This window comes from Trachypithecus francoisi, unplaced genomic scaffold (assembly GCF_009764315.1).
Source record: "Trachypithecus francoisi isolate TF-2019V2 unplaced genomic scaffold, Tfra_2.0 Lachesis_group11, whole genome shotgun sequence".
NCBI classification, from domain to species: Eukaryota; Metazoa; Chordata; class Mammalia; order Primates; family Cercopithecidae; genus Trachypithecus; species Trachypithecus francoisi.
In genome coordinates, this window is record NW_022681456.1 from 131,813,912 (window position 1) to 131,834,204 (window position 20,293).

The window sequence follows — 20,293 nt, forward strand, 5'->3', positions numbered from 1 at the left end:
TCTCCTCCTCCCTGGATAGAGCCTGCCTTCCAGCACGCTGATTCCCTGGAGAGTCCTGACATGTGTGGGAATTCTGCCATCCGGTCAAGTTCTCTGTTTAACCCTTACACTGCCTACCCATAACTTCTTCCCTTACCAAGCGCGGGGCCTGAGCACTCCTCTTCCCCGTTCGCTGATGGACGGCTTCAGCTGGAGGGGAGTGTTCTGAGGGACTGGGGAGCTGCAGGCAGGGCGCAGGTTTGCTCTGGAGGGCGTGAGTCACCCAGGGCCGTGGGCTGGGTTCGTGAAATGGCTCCTTTACCATGGTAAGCGGGCTGATCAAGGATGTGTGTGGTCATTAGAGGAACCTGGACCTGCCTGTTTTTCTGTTTTTTTTTTTTTTGGTGTTCTCAGCAGTTTAGCTTTTCTGTCATCAGTTAACTCCTCTCGCCTCCCAGGCAAAGCAAACTCCTACAGAAAATGGGCCCTTAAACTTCATCTTGTCATCTCCTGTCCCTTTGCCGAAGAAGAGACTGCTGCCTCTTCCTGAAAGGGCCCTTTGCTGCTGATGTGGGCAGGAGGCTGGGAGAATGGAGACCCTTAGATTGGTTTGACCCCTTTCATCCTGGTTTAGTGCTTTTATCTGAACTTACCATTCTCAGATTGGGGCCTGGGCTCCTGGGCATGGGAAGAGTGTTCTGAGCAAGCCCTGGAGAGGATGCTGGGATACCCCCAGCGTGTGCCATCCTCCAGTAATGCACCCTGTCAGTCTGCTTCTGGGCCCTTTCTTGAAATTCACGGCTCCAAGTAGCCACTCTTGTGCTTGGCGGGGAGGGGAAGGCAATCAAGGAGTCTTAATTCATCGTAGTATTTGTTTAGTGAGAAACTCAGGGATGAAGACGTCCTCAAAGCACAATTTTACTTCCAAACTGAAAATATAAGTGACATCTTCTTTGATTTCTTCCAGCATCAACATTTGGTAGATCTAATTTGAAATGAGTTCCAGAGCAGGGAAAGGGCTGAGGCAAGGCTATGATAGAACACAAGGCAAACAGCTGAAAACTGTAGTCAAAAGGCAGGCAAGCTGAGAAAGTGATACGAAGAAGCCCATCCGAAGTCGGAAGCAACAGGGAGGCTTTTAGGGAGGCGAGTGAGAGGGATGCCCACCTCCACCGTCTCCTAGGTAAACAGTCTCCCTGCTGTCCAGGACCTGTGGCTGATCCACCCCCAAGCACCTGCTTCTTCCTAATGGCTTTAGAATTTCCAGGCTCTGTCCGTTGCCTGGGCACACACCCAGCCAAGCCCTGAGCCTGACTGTGTCATTCACCAGCAAATACTTACTGAGCACTAGCATAAGCCAGGAATCGTTCTAGGTGGTTGGGATACCTCCTATAAACAAAACGGACCAACTCCCTGTCCTCATAGGGCATACATTCTAGAGGAGGGAGACAGACCATGCACAATCAACGGGATAAATGTGTAAGTTAGATTGCATTCCCGAATGAGTGAGTGCTATAGGAAAAGAACAAGGAGAGCTGGGTAAAGGGGATCAGGAGTGTGGGTGTGGGTGGTGGCGATTTTTAAAACGGTGGTCATTGAGAGCATTTGAGCAAAGTCTTGCCAGGAGTGAGAGAACTGGCCTTGTGGGTATTATGGGGTGGGGTGAAAGTGCTTTGCTCCAGGCAGAGGAAACAAAGGTTGAACCAAAGCAAGAGCCTGGCTGGCTTATTTGAGGACTTGAGCCTGGAGCTGGGCAGATGAATAGAAGGTAAGGTCAGGGAAGAAAATGGGCTGGGACAGGGAGGCAGGCAGATGGGGTATGCTAGGTTGGCCACTCTCAGACTTCAGCTTTTGCTCTAGTGACATTCAGATGCAGGGCAGGGTTTTGAGCAGCAGTAATCTTACATTTTTTTTCCCCCGAGATGAAGTCTCACTCTGTCACCCAGGCTGGAGTGCAGCGGTGTGATCTCAGCACCTCAGCCCACCTCCTGGGTTCAAGTGATTCTCCTGCCTCAGCCTCCCCAGTAGCTGGGACTACAGGTGTGCACCACCATGCCCGGCCAATTTTTATATTTTTAGTAGAGATGAGGTTTCTCCATGTTGGCCAGGCTGGTTTCAAACTCCTGACTTCAGGTGATCCACCCACCTTGGCCTCCCAAAGTGCTGGGATTACAGGCATGAGCCACTGTGCCTGGCCAGTCATCTTACATTTTAAAATAATCTCTAGCTGCTATGTTGAGAACTGAGTATAGGGGAGTGAGAGCAGAAGCTGACCAGTTATAAGGCAAAAATCTTGGAGTCATCCTTAATTCTCTCCACCTCTCATAACTGTTGACTGTACCCAAACACGCAGGTCCTGGGAGGTTCAGGACCTCTCCAGCTCCCGGGACCCTGGTTGCTGGCAGAGTGAATAACTCAGCATCCAGAATGCCTGGGACTAGATCCCCCCACCCATGAGATGTGCAGGACCCGACCGCTTCACATCCCCTCCACTGCTAGCACCCATCTAAGCAATCCAAGAGTTTTCACCTGAGTGACTGGAAGGAAGGAGCTGCCATTCACTGAGATGTGGAAGGCCATGAAGGGAGCAAGCTTTTGTTGTGGTTTTTTTTTTTTTTTTTTTTAAATAGAGATGGGGTTTCACCATGTTGGCCAGGCGGATCTCAAACTCCTGGCCTCAAGTGATCTGCCTACCTCGGCCTCCCAAAGTGCTGGGATTACAGGCATGAGCCACTGTGTCTCGCCTCAAAGGAGCAGGTTTTGAAGGGAAAGTAAGGGGGTGAATTTTGGGAAAGTTGAGTTGAGGTATCTATCGGATGTGCAAGTGGAGATGGCAACTGGGCAGTAGAATGTGAGTTTGGAGTTTGTGAGAGAGATCTGGCTGGAGGTGTGTGTTTGGGGACCATTAGCATTTTGATGGTATAAGAAAAGAAAGTAAGGACCTTTAGTGGGTCTGGGAGAAGATGAGAAACCAGCAGAGGAGACAGAAAATGAGAAACTGGTAAAGCAGGATGAAAACCAAGAGAATGAAGTGTTTTGGAAAGCCAAGTGAAGAAATTCTGTCAGGGAGGAGGGAGAGATTAACTGCAGCAAAGGCTGCAGGTAGGTTTAAAAAATGAGGAAAGGAAATTGATTGTTGGTTTTAGCAGCTGGGAAGTCATTGATGACCTTGGTAAGAGCGGTTACAGTGGAGGGCTGGGGGCAAGGACTGATTGAAATGGATTCAAGATAATGGGGGAGATGGGGAGGAAATAATTGAAGATAATAAATGTGGGTTATTGGGGCAAAATGTGGGAGCAGGTAAAATCCACCCTTCCTTGTGTATTTCCCTTCTGGACGAAAGGAGGCCATGTGAGTCCTGCATAGCAGCCACAGTATGCCAGTGACCAGGCAGCCTTAGCGATGGGGCCCTGAGCTGATGAGGTGGCTGAAGAAGCTGTACATTTGAACTATTCCTCCAGCCCTCCACCCTCAGCTGCCAGGAGGAAAAGCAAATATGATTTTCTACTAGGGCCTGCCCAGCCAAAGTTCCAGTCATGGGATGAGGAGATGCTGGATAACACAGGAGGCGTGAGGTGGGAAGAAGCTAGCGGGAGAGGGTTCTGGTAATAGGGCTGTCAGTAGCCAGCAGGGAATTTAAATCACCTTCCTGCCTATCTCAACCCAGATGAAAAAACCATCTGCCAACATTTTCACTTAATTTCTAAGTCCAGGTTGCTGAAATTTCACTAGATGCAGAAGTTACCCATGCCAAGAACCTTTAATTTTTCTACTAGTCTCAGGACACCAGCCGGAGACCACCTTTTGTGAGGACTTCCTCCCTGTCCCCTCCAACTCCTCTTCAGAACCTCAGTCTTCCAATACCCAGGTCCTGGGTGCTTCAGAACACCGGCCTTCAGCTGAGACCTCTCCAGCTGCCTGGACCCTGGCTGCTGGTGGGCCGAGCTGCTCAACACCCAGAATTAACTTGGGACTGGAGTCACCATGTGAGGCCAGGACAGCAGGACCTCTCGGAAGGGCCTGGAAGGGACAGACCCCGCAGCGCCAGCCTGTAAAGAAGGTGCACGGGGATGCCCACACAAAGAGGATTCCCTTGGCAGCAAGGAAAACCATTAGCCCTATGCTGTTTCTAGATAGCGGAGAATAAAGAGAAATAAGGAGCGCTTTTCATGTGTCCCTATAAAAGTAATGGTTATTTAGCAGTGCGTGACAGTGTGTTATCAAGTGCAGTTAATGACTCAGGGCCCGCTGTTGGGCAGGCTCAGGCCGAGGACAGCACATAACACCTCATGGAAGCTCCTCGCTCTTCTGTTGCTCAAGTGGACGATCGTCAGTTTATGCCTTAAGGAATTGGCTGGTGACACCACAGAGCGTGCTCCTTTTGAGAAGGAGGGCCAAGAGAGTGATTCCTTTCTGGGATGGGGATGTGGCCTCTCCCATCTCACAGAGACAATGCCAGCACGTTTGAGAATTTTTGAGACTAGTACGCCTGATACGGGGCGCAGGGAACTGTGAACTCCGCCCGCCGTCCCCAGGACTAACTTCATCTTTTGACGGTGGTGCCTGCGGAGGGGAAGAGGCGGAATGCCCTTCAGGACTCCTCAGTCTGTACCTGGACCCCCTTGGCCTCCTCCCGACCCCTCTCACACTTCTAGGTCCTGTAGCTCCTCCTTGCAGGTATATGGACTTTGTCCCTCTTGGCAGGCTGCCAAGGTGCTCCAAGAAGCAGAGAAGGTGGGAGCAGCGGACCACGGGGCCCAGTGCAGTTAAATATTGGCTTGGTTTGTAGAGAAAGAGCAGGCAACGTGAATATGGGGAGGGGCTTGGGCTGGGCCCATCGCTGTTGCTTTCTGGACTGGGCTCTCCACAGTGACTGTTCCTGTCAGCTGCTGGGTTCTCTCTTTCCTGTTTTCCCTCCTGCTCAGCAAACCTTGGATTGATTTATGGACTTTTTAGGCTGAATTGTTTGCTACCTTTCTTTCTTTGTCCTCATCATCAAATCTCCCTTAGTGCCTGAATTATGGATGTGTAGATTACAACCTTGAGAAGTAGAAGGTGAAGACCTGGAGAACTGGGTTCCTCATTAACTTACAATAAACCACACATATTTAAAGCGTACAATCTGATAAATTTTGACATATGTATATACCCATGAAACTACTGCCACAATTGAGATAATAAACATGTCCATCACCTCCAAAACAGTTTCTCCTGTCTCTTTCTAATTCCTTCCTCCCAACTTCACTCCTGCCATCGTATCCCAGTGCAATCAATAATTATGCTAAATGCAAACTAAACTAGTTTGCTTTTCTTGGAATATTATATAAATGGAATCATACAGTATGTTGATAATTATGATACAGCATAATTATTTTGAGATTCATTTGTAGTTTTCACGTATCAGTAGTTTATCCTTTGTTATTGAGGTGTCTTCATATATTCTAACACACAAGTCCCTTAACAGAAATGCATTTTACAAATACTTTTTTTTTCATTCTGTGTTTTGTAATTTTCCTTTTCTTTTTTTGAGGTGGATCTCACTCTGTCACCCAGGCCGAAGTTCAGTGGTGCACTCATGGCTCACTGCATCCTTGACCTTCTGAGCTCAAATGATCTTCCCACCACAGCCTCCCAAGAAGTAGCTGCAACTATAGGCATGTTTCACCATACCCAGAAAATTAAAAACTTTTTTTTTTTTTTTTTTTGTAGAGACAAGGTCTCACTATGTTGCCTAGGCTGATCTCAAACTCCTGGGCTCAAGCGATCCTCCAGCCTTGGCCCCCCAAAGTGCTGGGATTACAGGCATGAGCCACTGCACCTGGACTGTTTTCCTTTTCCTGACAGTGTCTTTTGAAGAGAAGGCATTTTAAATAAATAAATAAATATATAAATAAAGATGAGGTCTGGTTTATCAATTAGTTATTTTACAAACCATACTTTTGATGTCATATAAAGAGATCTTTGCCTAACCCAAGGCCTCATATTTTCTTCTAGAAGATTTATAGTTTTCGGTTTTACATTTAGGTCTATGTTTCATTTTGGGTTAATTTTTGTATACAGTGAAGGGATGGGTTGAAGTTCATTTCTTGGAGTTTGTATAGGTATTCACTTATACCAGCACCATTTGTAGAAAAGACTGTCCTATTTCCAGTGAATGGCCTTTATACCTTCATCGAAAATTAGTTGTTTGTATGTATGTGGGTCTGTTGATGAATTCTACTCTGTTCCATGGATCTGTTTGTTTTGACACCAGTACCACACTGTCTTCATTACTGTGCTTGAGGATAATATAAATACCAGGTGGAATTAGCCCAAAATTTTACTTCAGTTCTTCTTTTTCAAAGGTGTTTTTTTTGTTGTTGTTTTTTTTTGAGACAGAGTCTCACTCTGTCTCCTAGGCTGGAGTGCAGTGGTGCGATCTCGGCTCACTCAGTGCAAGCTCTGCCTCCCAGGTTCATGCCATTCTCCTGCCTCAGCCTCCCAAGTAGCTGGGACTACAGGCGCCGCCACCTCACCCGGTTAATTTTTTTGTATTTTTAGTAGAGACGGGGTTTCACCATGTTAGCCAGGATGGTCTCGATCTCCTGACCTTGTGATCTGCCCACTTCGGCCTCCCAAAGCGCTGGGATTACAGGCGTGAGCCACCGCGCCCAGCCCTTTTTTGTTTTTGTTTTTATTTTGGCTATTTTGGGTCCTTAGCATTTTCAGATGAATTTTAGAATTTGTGAATTTCTACAAAAAAGTCTGTTGTGCTTTTGATTAGGATTGTATTAAATCTATAGACCAATTTGTAAAGAATTGAGATTTATTTATTTATTTATTTATTTATTTTTTGTGAGACGGAGTCTCGCTCTGTTGCCCAGGCTGGAGTGCAGTGGCGCGATCTTGGCTCACTGCAAGCTCCGCCTCCCAGGTTTATGCCATTCTCCTGCCTCAGCCTCCCAAGTAGCTGGGACTATAGGCGCCGCCACCTCGCCCGGCTAGTTTTTTTTTTTTGTATTTTTTAGTAGAGACGGGGTTTCACCATATTAGCCAGGATGGTCTCGATCTCCTGACCTCATGATCCGCCCGTCTCAGCCTCCCAAAGTGCTGGGATTACAGGCGTGAGCCACCACACCCGGCCTCTTTTTTTTTTTTTTGAGATGGAGTCTCGCTCTGTCGCCCAGGCTGGAGTGCAGTGGCACGATCTTGGCTCACTGCAGGCTCCACCTCCTGGGTTCACGCCATTCTCCTGCCTCAGCCTCCCGAGTAGCTGGGACTACAGGCACCCGCCACCACACCCAGCTAATTTTTTTGTATTTTTAGTAGAGACGGGGTTTCACCGTGTTAGCCAGGATGGTCTCGATCTCCTGACCTCGTGATCCGCCCGTCTCGGCCTCCCAAAGTGCTGGGATTACAGGCGTGAGCCACCGCGCCCAGCCAAGAATTGAGGTTTTAATGATATTAAGTCTTCTGATCCTGAATATGGTATGACTCTCCATTTATTTAGCTCTTCATTAATTTCCCTCAGCAATGTTTTGTAGTTGTGAGTGTGCATATATCTTTCACAACTTTTGTCAGATTTATTCCTAAGTATTTCATATTTTTGATGCTATTGCAAATGGTATGATTTCCTACATTTTATTTATGGTTGTTTGTTCCTAATACATATACAAGTGATTTATGTCTTTTTTTTTTTTTTTTTTCCTTTTTGTGGAGAATGGGGTCTCGCTGTATTACCCAGGCAGGTCTCGAACTCCTGGGCTCAAGCTATCCTCCCACCTCTGCCTCCCTGAGAGCTGGGATTACAGGCGTGAGCCACCGCGCCCGGCCTACAAGTGATTTACGTATGCCCATCCTGTATCCTGCAAACTTGCTAAGCTCACTGATTGGTTCTAGTAGGGTTTTTTTGTATGTGTATCCCAAAGGATTTTCTATGTAGAATATCATGTCTTCTGAGAATAAAGCAGTGTTATTTTTTTCCTTTTAAATTGGAATAACCTTTAATTCCTTATCTTGCCTTATTGCTTTGGCTAGAATCTCCAGTACAATGTTGAATAGAAGTAGTAAGAATAGACACTTGTTTTATTCTCAGTCTTAGCAGTCTTTCACTATTAAGTATGATGTTAGCTGCAGGGTTTTTTGTAGATGCCCTCTCTCAAGTTGAGGAAGTTCTCTTCTCCTCATCATTGCTGGCAGTTTTCATTAGGAATGATTGTTGGATTCAGTCAAATACTTGACAGTACCTATGGAATGATCATATAACTTTTCTTTTGTAATTTGTTAACAGGATGAGTCACATTATTTATTTATTTATCCATTTATTTTAAGAGCTGGAGGCTACAGCACTATGTTGATTTTTAAAAATGTTAAACCCACTTTGTATCCCTGGGATAAACATTGCTATATAATATAACGTCCTAGTAACATACTGTTAGGTTTGATTTCCTAAAATTGTTTAGAATTTTGGCATTTATATTCATGAAATATGTTGATCTTTAACTTTCTTTTTCTTATAATGTATTTGTCTGCTTTTATTATCAGGGTAATGCTCACTTTATAAAATTGGTTGGGTAAGCATTCCATCTTTTCAATTTTTTGGAAGAGTTTGTGTAGAATTGCTGTTATTTCTTCCTTAAATATTTGGAGGATTCACCACTGAAGTCATTTGAGCCTGGAAATTTTTGTGGGATGGGTTTAAACCAAAAACGAATTTTCCTTAGTAGTTATAGGGCTATTCAGACTATTTCTTTTTGAGTGGGCTTTGGTAGTTGTGTTTTTTGAGAAAATTTTTTATTTTACCTATTTAGGTAAATAGGTTGCACTTACTGGCATAAAGTTCTTCATATATTTTCTTATTATTGTTTTAATATATATATAGAACCTTTACTGATGATACCTCTCATTTGTCATGCTGATAATTTGTATCTTCTAAAACTTTATCAATTTTATAATCTCAAAGAACCAGCTTTTGGTTCATGGATTTTCTCTATTTTCCTGTTTTCCATTTTATTGATTTCCACTTTGATTTTTATTTCCTTTGACTTACTTTGGCTTTCATTTGCTCTTATCCTTCCTTCCTTCCTTCCTTCCTTCCTTCCTTCCTTCCTTCCTTCCTTTCTTCCTTCCTTTCTTTCTTTCTTTCACTACACCCTCATTTCAGCAATAATTTCTCATTTCTTAAGGTGGAAGCTGAGGTAATTGATTTGAAACTTTTCTTCTTTTATCATTTAGTAAATCTCCTAAGTACTGCTTTAGCAGCATGCCACACATTTTGATACTGGGTTTCATTTCATTCCATTCAAGATACTTTCTAATTTCTCTTTTGATTACTTCAATAGAGCCATAGGCTGTTTAGAAATGTGTTACCTAATTTCCAAATAGGTGGAAATTTTCCAGATGTCTTTCTCTGATAGATTTCTAATTTAGTCAGAGAACCGATTTTGTATTACTTGGATCCTTTTAAACTTACTGAGATTTGTTCTCTGGTCTAGGATACGGGCCTATCTTGGGAGAATATTTCATGTTCACTTGAAACTAATGTATATTCTGCTGTTGGACTGCTGGATAGAATATTCAATAAATGTCAACTAAGTTGAGTTGGTTGATATAATTTTTAAATCTTTTATGTCTGCACTGATTTTCTGTATACTTATTCTATAAATTATTGAGAGAGGGCTATTAAAATTTTTAACATTTATCAGGAATTAGTTTATATATTTCTCTTTGTAGTTCTCTCAGTTTTTGCTTCATGTATTTTGAAGCTCTGTTATTAGGTGAATATGCACTTGAAATACTGACTGATTAATTGACCCTCAAGTAATTGACTCTTTAATCATTATGAAATGACCTTCTTTACCCTTGGTCATATTCTTTGCTCTGAAATTTACTTTGGGTGACATTAAGATAAACTTTACACAGATTTATTTTGAGTAGTATTAGCACGGCATATCTTTCTATCCTTTTAACCTCTTCATGTCTTTTTTATTTGAAGTGCATTTTTTTAAGGCAGTATATAGTTGAGTCTTGTCAGTTTTTTAAAAGCCAATCTACAGTCTCTGTCTTTTATTTGGGATACTTAGACCATTTGCATTTAATACAATTATCCATATAATTAGGTTCAACTCTATCATCTTATTATTTGTTTTCTATTTGTCTTATCAGTTGTTTCCCCTTTTCCCTTTCCTCCTGCTTTCTTTTGGAATAATTGAATATTTTTTATTATTCCATTGTTAGCTTTCTTCTTTTTGTTGGCTTATTAGCTGTAGCTTTGTTGTGTTATTTTAGTGATTTTTTTTTTTTTTTTGAGACGGAGTCTCGCTCTGTCGCCCAGGCTGGAGTGCAGTGGCCGGATCTCAGCTCACTGCAAGCTCCGCCTCCCGGGTTCACGCCATTCTCCTGTCTCAGCCTCCCGAGTAGCTGGGACCACAGGCGCCCGCCACCTCGCCTGGCTAATTTTTTGTATTTTTAGTAGAGACAGGGTTTCACCATGGTCTCCATCTCCTGACCTTGTGATCCACCCGCCTCGGCCTCCCAAAGTGCTGGGATTACAGGCGTGAGCCACCACGCCCGGCCATTAGTGATGTTTTAAACTTTATAGTATACATCTTTAACTTATCACAGTTTATCTTCAAGTGATAATGTACCACTTTATATATATAAGAACCTTAAAATGTTACAATTTCATTTCTTTCCTCCTGATCTTTGTGCTCTTGTTATACATTTTTATATGTTATAAAATCTGTATTACATTGTTTTTATTTTTGTTTACCAATTATCTTTTAAAAAATACTTGAATAATAAGAAAAACATTCTATATGTTTCTCTATGTAATTACTGGTTCTAAAGTTCTTTATTACTTTGTATAGATTCATATTTCTATCTGGTGATATCATTTCACTTTCCCTGAAGGAGTTTCTTCAACATTTCTTATAGTTCAGTTCTCCTTATGATAGATCCTTTCAGGTTTTGCATGTCTAAAGAAACAGTTATTTCACTTTCGTTTTTGAACAGTATTTTTGCTGGGTATAGAATTCCAGGTTGACAGCTTTTTTTTTCTCCCCCCTCCTTTATTACTTTAACAAATGTGCTCCCTCATCACTGTCTTCTCTTTTGCATTGTTTTAAATGAGAAATTTGATGCTATCTTTGTCTGTACGTACGAGTCCTTTTTCTCTGGTGACTTTTAAGGTTTTCCCTTAAAAGCTCCATATTCTGGTTTAAGTGATGTGATTATGATGCACCTTGGACTAGTTTTTTTAAAGTTTTTTTTTTGTCTTGGTGTCTGTTGAACTTTTTGGATCTATAGGTTTATAGTTTTCATAAAATTTGTAAAAATTTCAGTTATTATTTCTGTAAGCTTTTTCTCACCCTTTTATTTCTTTCACTGACTCCCATTACATTAAGCTGTTTGAGGCTGTCTCACCACTTAGGCACACCTGCTCTTTTTAAAATTTTTCTTTTCTTTTCTTTTTTTTTTTCTGAGATGGAGTCTCACTCTGTCGCCCAGGCTGGAGTGCAGGGTTATGATCTCGGCTCACTGCTGCAACCTCCACCTGCCGGGTTCAAGTGATTTCCCTGGCTCAGCCTCCCAAGTAGCTGGAATTACAGGCATGCACCCCCACACCCAGTTAACTTTTGTACTTTTAGTAGAGACAGGGTTTCACCCTGTTGGCCAGGCTGGTCTTGAACTCCTGACCTCAGGTGATCCACCTGCCTCGGCTTCCCAAAGTGCAGGGATTACAGACATGAGCTACCATGCCTGGCAAAAATTTTCTTTTTTCTCTCTGTGTTTCATTTTGGGTAGTTTCTACTATGGTTCACGTTCACTAATCTTTTCTTCTCTGCCTACTAACATTAATCCCATCCAATGTATTTCTTTAAATCTCATACATTGTAGTGCTCATGTCTAGAAGCTTTATTTGGGTCTTTTTCAATATCTTTTATACTCCTAACTTTTGGAACACTTGCAATACAGTTATAATAATTTTTAAAGGTTCTCATCTGCTGATTCTAACATCTGTGTCAGTTATGGGTCAGGTTCGATCTCCTTGCTGTGAGTAACATTTTCCCGATTCTTTGCTCTCCTGGTAATTTTTGATTGAATACCAGACCTAGTAATATTTTTGCTTTATGGGTTGCTGGATAATTTAGTTTTTTTTTTTTTTTTTTTTTTTTTTTGAGACAGAGTCTCGCTCTTTCGCCAGGCTGGAGTACAGTGGAGCAATCTCATCTCACTGCAACCTCCACCTCCCAGGTTCAAGCAATTCTCCTGGCTCAGTCTCCCAAGTAGCTGGGACCACAGACACATGCCACCAAGCCCAGCTAATTTTTGTATTTTTACTAGAGATGGGGTTTCACCATATTGGCTAGGATGGTCTTGATCTCTTGACCTCGTGATCCACCTGCCTCGGCCTCCCAGAGTGCTGGGATTACAAGCGTAAGCCACTGCACCCCGACTTTTTTTTGTTTTGTTTTGTTTTGAGATGGAGTCTTACTCTGTTGCCCAGGCTTGAGTGTGGTGGCACAATCTCGGCTTACTACAACCTCTGCTTCCCAGGTTCAAGCAATTATCCTGCCTCAGCCTCCCAACTAGCCACCATGCCAGGCTAATTTTGTGTTTTTAGTAGAGATAGGGTTTCACTGTATTGGCCAGGCTGGTCTTGAACTCCTGACCTCGTGATCTGCCCACCTTGGCCTCCCAAAGTGCTGGGATTACAGGTGTGAGCCACCACGCCTGGCCAATTTCATATTTCTATAAATATTCTTGAGCTCTGTTCTGGGACCAGTGAAGTTACTTGCTCTTTTTATGTCTTGCTTTTAAGATTTGTTAGGTAGGACTAGAAGTGTGCCCAGTCTAGGGATAAATATTCCCCATTACTGAGGAAATGCCTTTCTGCATACTCTGCCTAATGCCTGGTGAATCTTGAGTTTACTCTGGCAGCATGTGAGCACCACTACTTTTAATCATTTTGAATGGTTCTTTCCCTCACCTCAGTTTTCTCACACGTATGCACTGACTAGTACTCAATTGAAAGCTTGAGGGGACCCTCTGCCGATAAGCAGATTTTCCTCTCTGTGCAGCTGTTTCTTCTCTGGTATTCTGTGTCCTATGAACTCTCCCGTCCACTCTGCCAGCAGATGACAGGTCCATGGTAGAGAAAATATCAGTATATCTGGCATCAGTAGTCTTGTCTCCGCCAATGCTTATAGAAGCAGAAGGAGACAGATTACTAGCTTAGTTCATTTTGTGTTGCTACAACAGAACACCTGAAATGGGTCATTTATAAGGAACAGATATTTATTTCTTATAGTTTTGCAGGTTGGGAAGTCCAGGGCAGGAGTCCACCTCTGGTGAGGGCCTTCTTTTTTGTGTCATCCCATGGCAGAAGGCAGAAAGGCAAGAGACTATTCATGCAAAAGTCAGAGACCACATAAACCTTTTTTTTTTTTTCTTTGACAGGGTCTTGCTCTGTCACCCAGGCTGGAGGGAGGACAGTGGCACACTCACAGCTCGCTGTAGTCTCGAACTCCCAGGTTTAATCAATCCTCCCACCTCAGCCTCCCGAGTAGCTGGGATTACAGGCACACACAGCCATGCCCAGATAATTTTTTTGTATATCTTTTAGAGACAGAGTTTTCCCATGTTGCCCAGGCTGGTCTTGAACTCCTGGGCTCAAGTGATCCTCCTACCTCGGCCCCCCAAAGTGCTGGGATTACAGGTGTGAGCCACCATGCCTGGCCCAAACTTACTTTTATAACAAACACATTCTCACAGTAATAACATTAATCCATTCACGAGGGCAGAGCCCTCATGACTTACATCTTATTAGGCTCCACGTCCCAACACTGTTGCACAGGGAATTAAGTTTCCAACACACACACTTTAGAGGATACATTCAAACCACAACAATGACTGAAAGGGCTTCTCATTTCAGCCTACTAAAAGACTACCTGACATTAACAGCAATGATTTCTTTGAAAAGAATGATAGCCTGTGGGCTGTGCCAGTGCTCCTAGACATCCGTTTTTTAATACGCTCCTTGTTATTGCCACAAGTTATGTGTTAGGCAGTAATTGTTCAGTATAGACTGAAACTTTGCAGTGAAAAAAGGCAAGAGAACGTGTAGTAACAAGGTGACTCTTGATCTCTGCTGTGGTTCCAAACATCTAGACAGCTGTCTCCTGCAGCTTTGCATGTTCTCTACTCCGAGATTCTGACTGGCAGTGTGGGTTGGTCATGGGAGGAGGTGAATGTAGACCATGAGGAGAATAGACCCAGGAAATGAACAGCCTGTTTTCTAACCACAGGTGCCTTCTTCATCCCCTACCTCGTCTTCCTCTTTACCTGTGGCATTCCTGTCTTCCTTCTGGAGACAGCACTAGGCCAGTACACTAGCCAGGGAGGCATCACAGCCTGGAGGAAAATCTGCCCCATCTTTGAGGGTGAGTAGCTCTGTATCTGATTCCAAAGCATCTTCATTAGTGGTTATGAACCTTATTTGGAATGACTTGAGTGATTAGTAGCAGTTCTGAGGTTAAGATAAAACTGCGAGTCTCTATGCTAAACCCTTGGTTTGTGGGCTGCATGCTAAGCTAGTCAGCTGATCCATCAGAGAGTGGGCGAGAAACAGCAGTGAGGATGGGGCAAAGGTTTTAGTTAAGTCAAGTCAGTAGAGTGCAAAGCTACTTTAGCTATATGTTTTAAATACATAAAAATGTTGTTGTATTTTAAGACATATTTCGCTCAATTATAAAAATTTTAAAAGAGAACTTTAAATGAGAAAAAATTATTTCATTAATAGTTCTATCTTGGCTGGGCGTGGTGGCTCAGGCCTGTAATCCCAGCACTTTGGGAGGCCGAGGTGGGTGGATCACCTGAGGTCAGGAGTTTGAGACCAGCCCGGCCAACATGGTGAAATTAAAATACAAACATAAAAAAATTACAAAAAATTAGCTGGGTGTGGTGGTGGGCACCTGTAATCCTAGCTACTCAGGAGGCTGAGGCAGGAGAATCTCTTGAACCTGGGAGGCGGAGGTTGCGGTGAGCCGAGACTGCACCACTGCACTCCAGCCTGGGCGATAAGAGTGAAACTCCGCCTCTTAAAAAAATAAAAATTCTGTCTTGACACAAGTATTTAAAATTTACAGTATTTAATTTCATTATTTCTCCATATATAGGATTTTCTTTACATTTTTATTTTGAAATAATTATAGATTGACAGGGAGTTACAAAAATAGCAGTTTTCCTCAATGGTAAATTGAACTCCCGGCCTCAGACAGTCCTCTCACCTCAGCGTCCCGCATAGCTGAGATGACAGGTGCACGCCACCACCGTCTGCCTTCCCTAGCCCAATTCTGCAGTTTCCCCGCAGGCATTGGCTACGCCTCCCAGATGATCGTCATCCTCCTCAACGTCTACTACATCATTGTATTGGCCTGGGCCCTTTTCTACCTCTTCAGCAGCTTCACCATCGACCTGCCCTGGGGCGGCTGCCACCATGAGTGGAACACAGGTATGGTCATCTCCCGAGGGCCCACTTCCTCCTCCCGTTCTGCCATGTTCACCGGAAGTGGGATTGTCCCTCTATCCCAGCTTAACACGGACGCACCAGAAATCACCCAAGTAGATCATGGAGAGCTTATGTCAAGAACAAGATCGAGAATTCACCAGCCTCACAGGCAAAATGTCAGGAACTTTTTAAAGAAAAAATTAACATCTTCAATGAGAACTGACCACTGTTATGTTGTTTAGCCATTTACTTAAATCAACTTGGAATATGGTTAGTTTGATATATGGATACATGCCTTATTCATTCATTTGTTTCTCATATCTTCTTTCTGATACATTTTAGGTCTTTCAAACTTGCAATTCATCCGGACTTGCTTGTCAGGGGTGGCAGAGGCGGGAGAAAATCCACATACAAGTGGACCCGCACAGTTCAGATCCATGTTGTTCCAGGGTCCGCTGTGATTTATAATAGCAATTACAGTCGTGTGTCACTGAATGACGGGTACACTCTGAGGAATGCACTGTTGGCATTTTGTCCTGTATGAGCATCACAGAGTGCACACACCTACCTACATGGCACAGCCTATCACACACCTGGGCTGCGTGCTGTAATACTGTACTGTGCACTGTAGGCGCGTGTAGCACAGTGATAGGTATTTGCGTATCTAAACATAGTGAAACCTAGAAAAGGTACAGTAAAGATGCAGTATTTTATAATCACACGGGAACACTGTCATATGGGTGATCCACTGTTGACTGAAATGTTGCTATGTGCTGCATATCTGTAATTTCTCCTGTGCTTGTAAGACTACCTGAGCCACCCATGGTAATAGAACTACTGACTCTAATGTGTAGAAAGGAACGACAACAGGCTGGGCACGGTGGCTCACGCCTGTAATCCCAGCACTTCGGGAGGCCAAGGTGGGCAGATCACGAGGTCAGGAGATCGAGATTATACTGGCTGACATGTGAAACCCCATCTCTACTAAAAGTACAAAAAATTAGCCAGGCATGGTGGCGCCTGTAGTCCCAGCTACTCAGGAGGCTAAGGCAGGAGAATAGCATGAACCCGGGAGGCAGAGGTTGCAGTGAGCCGAGATCGTGCCACTGCACTCCAGCCTGGGTGACAGAGCAAGACTCTGTCTCAAAAAAAAAAAAAAAGAAAGAACAACAACAAAAATATCTGGGACAATGCTGTCCAAAAGAACTGTCTGTAATGATGAAAATGTTCTTTGCACTATCCAAAATGGTAGCTATTAATACTGGCTACATGTGGTTATTTATTGATTTACCTTTTCTGGGCAGTCGCAGTCAACCAGCGTAGGTTTGGAGTGACTCCTATATGTGGTTATTGCGCATCTGAAATGTGGCAAGTGGCCGGAGGAACAGAACTTTAACATTTGCATTGAATGTTAACTTAAACAGCCACAGGTGGCTCGTGGCTGCCTGAGTGGACAGCGTGGCTGGAGAGCACAGGGGACACTCTTCAGCTTGACTTCTTGGCACATCCCTCTCTCCTTGTCCAAGTATCTTCCAGTGCCAGTCAACGAGGCCCTACCCCTTTGAAGTGGGCTAGCCATGATTAACTCTTTCTTTATTTTATCTTTTTGTTTGTTTGAGATGGAGTCTTGCTCTGTCGCCCAGGCTGGAGTGCAGTGGTGCGATCTCAGCTCACTGCAACCTCCACCTCCCAGGTTTAAGCAATTCTCTGCTTCAGCATCCAGAGTAGCTGGGACTACAGGCGCCCACCACCATGCCCGGCTAATTTTTTCTATTTTTAGTAGAGATGGGGTTTCACCATTTTGGTCAAGCTGGTCTTGAACTCCTGACCTTGTGATCCCCCTGCCTAAGCCTCCCAAAGTGCTGGGATTGCAGATGTGAGCCACTGCGCCTGGACCAATTCTTTCTTGCTCAGATAAGTTACTCAATTTTGAACTGGAGTTTGAACCCTTTACTTACCCGGAAAAGCATTTTGCATGGTTGGCATGATATTCTTTTTTTTTTTTTTTTTTTTTGAGGCGGAGTCTCGCTCTGTCGCCCGGACTGGAGTGCAGTGGCCGGATCTCAGCTCACTGCAAGCTCCGCCTCCTGGGTTTCCGCCATTCTCCTGCCTCAGCCTCCCGAGTAGCTGGGACTACAGGCGCCCGCCACCTCGCCCGGCTAGTTTTTTGTATTTTTAGTAGAGACGGGGTTTCACCGTATTAGCCAGGATGGTCTTGATCTCCTGACCTCGTGATCCGCCCGTCTCGGCCTCCCAAAGTGCTGGGATTACAGGCTTGAGCCACCGCGCCTGGCCGGTTGGCATGATATTCTTGATCCCTTCATGACCTGACTCCCGTCTGTGTCACCACCTCACCTTTACCTCTCTCGCCTTGTACTTGCTGCTCCCCTTCCAGGCACATCTTTGTGCATCACTGCCACCACCTCCATTCCACCATGATTTTTCAAAGGGAAAGTAAGCCTTGGGGGAACCTCCTCTGATACCCCAAGATTGCACGAGGCTCTTCTTAAACGTATCTGGTAGAACCTGCACTGGCCCCGGTCCTACCGCTGCACTTCCCTCACGTTTCTTCTGTTTGTTGACTTGGTTTTCCCACTAGGCATCAAGATCGTGAGGGCGGAAAAGGTGTCTTTATCTCCACAGCTTCTGTGCCTAGCACGGTGCTGGCTCTATTATAAGCACTCAAAAATATTGATTGAATGAATCGAGGTGTAAAGATCTGTTTTATTATAATTAGTCTGGGGCAGTGGCTCACACCTATAATCCCAGCACTTTGGGAGGCTGAAGCCAGTGGATCCCTTCAGCTCAGGGGTTCAAGACCAGCCTGGGCAAGATGGTGAAACCCCATCTCTACTAAAAATACAAAAAATGTGCCGGGGTGGTGTCTCACACCCATGGCCCTTGCTACTTGGGAGACTGAGACAGGAGGATTGCTTGAGCCTGGGAGGTGGAGGTTGCAGTGAGCCGAGATTGTGCCACTGTGCTCCAGCCTGGGTAGTAGAGAAAGACTTGGTCTCCAAAAAAAAATCTGTTTTATTATAATTCTTTAGCTTTATATATATTTTTCTTTTCTTCGTTTTTATTTTATTTTTAAAAATATCTTTGTGTACTGAAACCACCCTTGACAACCAGCTTGTCAAATAGTAAAGATTTTATCCAGATCTCAGTGGAGTCCCTCTTAAAACGATTTTGTCAATTTTTGGTGGCCTAGAGCTTTTGCTCCAGGGCATCATTAGGCCTGTCTCCCTTTGGATCGACTGGCGGCCTCTGGGACAATGCCAAGGCAGATTGAATACCTGAGTGTTATTTTTTGACATTGTTGACATCTCTCCTGGTGAGCCTGGTTTTACTCAGAGCCCCGCATTTGAACAGCACAAGACATGCTGTCCCGCCAAGATGAAATAATGCTTTTCTGGGTGTGCTGCAGCGTCAAGGAAAGTGAATGGCTTAGTGGACAGAGCACCCAGCTGGCCTTCAACCACCCAACAGATATTTGTCGAGCTCCTGCTGTAGGATACCAGGCTCTGTTCTGAGCACTGGGAATATGGTAATAAACAAAAACAGAGACCCACCCTCCTGGGGCTTTCATTCTAGCAGTGGGAGGTAGACATAAACAAAACAAGTGGATGAGAAGTGTCCGGTTAGAAAGCAGCAGTACATCATGTTAGAAGACGGGCTACGGAGGAAAATAAGACAGAGACTGTGAGTTTTATGGGTGGGATTGCAATTTTCAGTGGCATAGTCGGGAAAGGCCTTACTGAGATGCCCCTTTAGCATTGGTCTCAAGGAGGAGGGGGAACGAGCCATTCAGCTGGGGGACAAGAACTCTAGGAGGAAGGGACTGAGGCGGCACGGCACCTAACACGCCCCGTGTGTGCAGGGAACAGGGTGGATGTGGGAGGGCAGGTGGCTGAGGGAATGATGCAGGAATGGATCCAGTAGGGCCTTGAAGGCAACTAAAGGGGTTGCAACTTTTTCCTTTGAGCGGGATGGGAAACCCATTACCCATTGGAGGCCTTGACCTGGGGTGGGACATGGAGCGATCTAAGGTTTAACAAAATGGAGATTTCATGAGGGGAGCAAGGGTGAAAACTGAAGGCCAATTAGGAGCCGGGAGCGGATGGTGCCTACCCTCTACCAGGGTGGTGGTAGTAGAGGTGACAAGAAGGATCCGTCTAGATATTTTGAAGGCGGAACCCAGACAACTTGCTGACCTGGGTTCAGGCCTACACTTGCTCATTCATGAGCAGATACAGGCCATTTCTAAGACAATCCACTGTCTTCATGGGCACAATAGGGAAAACAGTATCTGTTTTAATATTTCCCAGGATTATTGTATTTATCAAACATAAAAAAGTCAATACTCTTTGTAAAGCTCCAAAGTCACATACAAATAATAAAGAGACCCTTTACTGAGCACTCTACATCCATGTTTTCATTTAATTTCTTATCAATCCTACGTAACGGATCTTACTATCTACATTTTAGAGACGAGGGAAGCCAAACACAGAGAACTGAGTTATAACTAACCCCCAGATGCACAGTTCATACCCGGGGGGTCAGCATTCAAGCCACAGCTTTCCAACCCGTGCTCTTGGTCATTCTGACACGTCACTTCCCCAGAAACTGTTCTTATTATTCCTCAAAGGTGGTGACTTTGCACAGGGTTGCCATCTGATCATGCTTAAGGAGAATATATACCCAAGCATCTATGTACCCACATGTCCAAGTGTGCAGTAGAGAGTCAGCTGCGTGTGGTGAGGTTACTATGTGTGGGAGGATGTTTTGTGTAGATAACCTTAGCCTGGCTTCTGCCAAATACCT

At 44.3% G+C, this 20,293-nt stretch overlaps 1 protein-coding gene across 5 annotated transcripts in view; it reads left to right on the forward strand.

Moving 5' to 3' along the window:
- The window catches only part of SLC6A13 (solute carrier family 6 member 13), a 46,611-nt gene that overhangs the window by 8,636 nt on the left and 17,682 nt on the right, over window positions 1-20,293 (forward strand). For all 5 annotated transcript variants that reach the window (XM_033223336.1, XM_033223337.1, XM_033223334.1 and 2 more), the window contains exons 3-4: window positions 14,268-14,402; window positions 15,332-15,472. In XM_033223336.1, coding sequence (XP_033079227.1) covers window positions 14,268-14,402; window positions 15,332-15,472 — 276 coding nt within the window. The remainder of the gene's footprint in view (window positions 1-14,267; window positions 14,403-15,331; window positions 15,473-20,293) is intronic.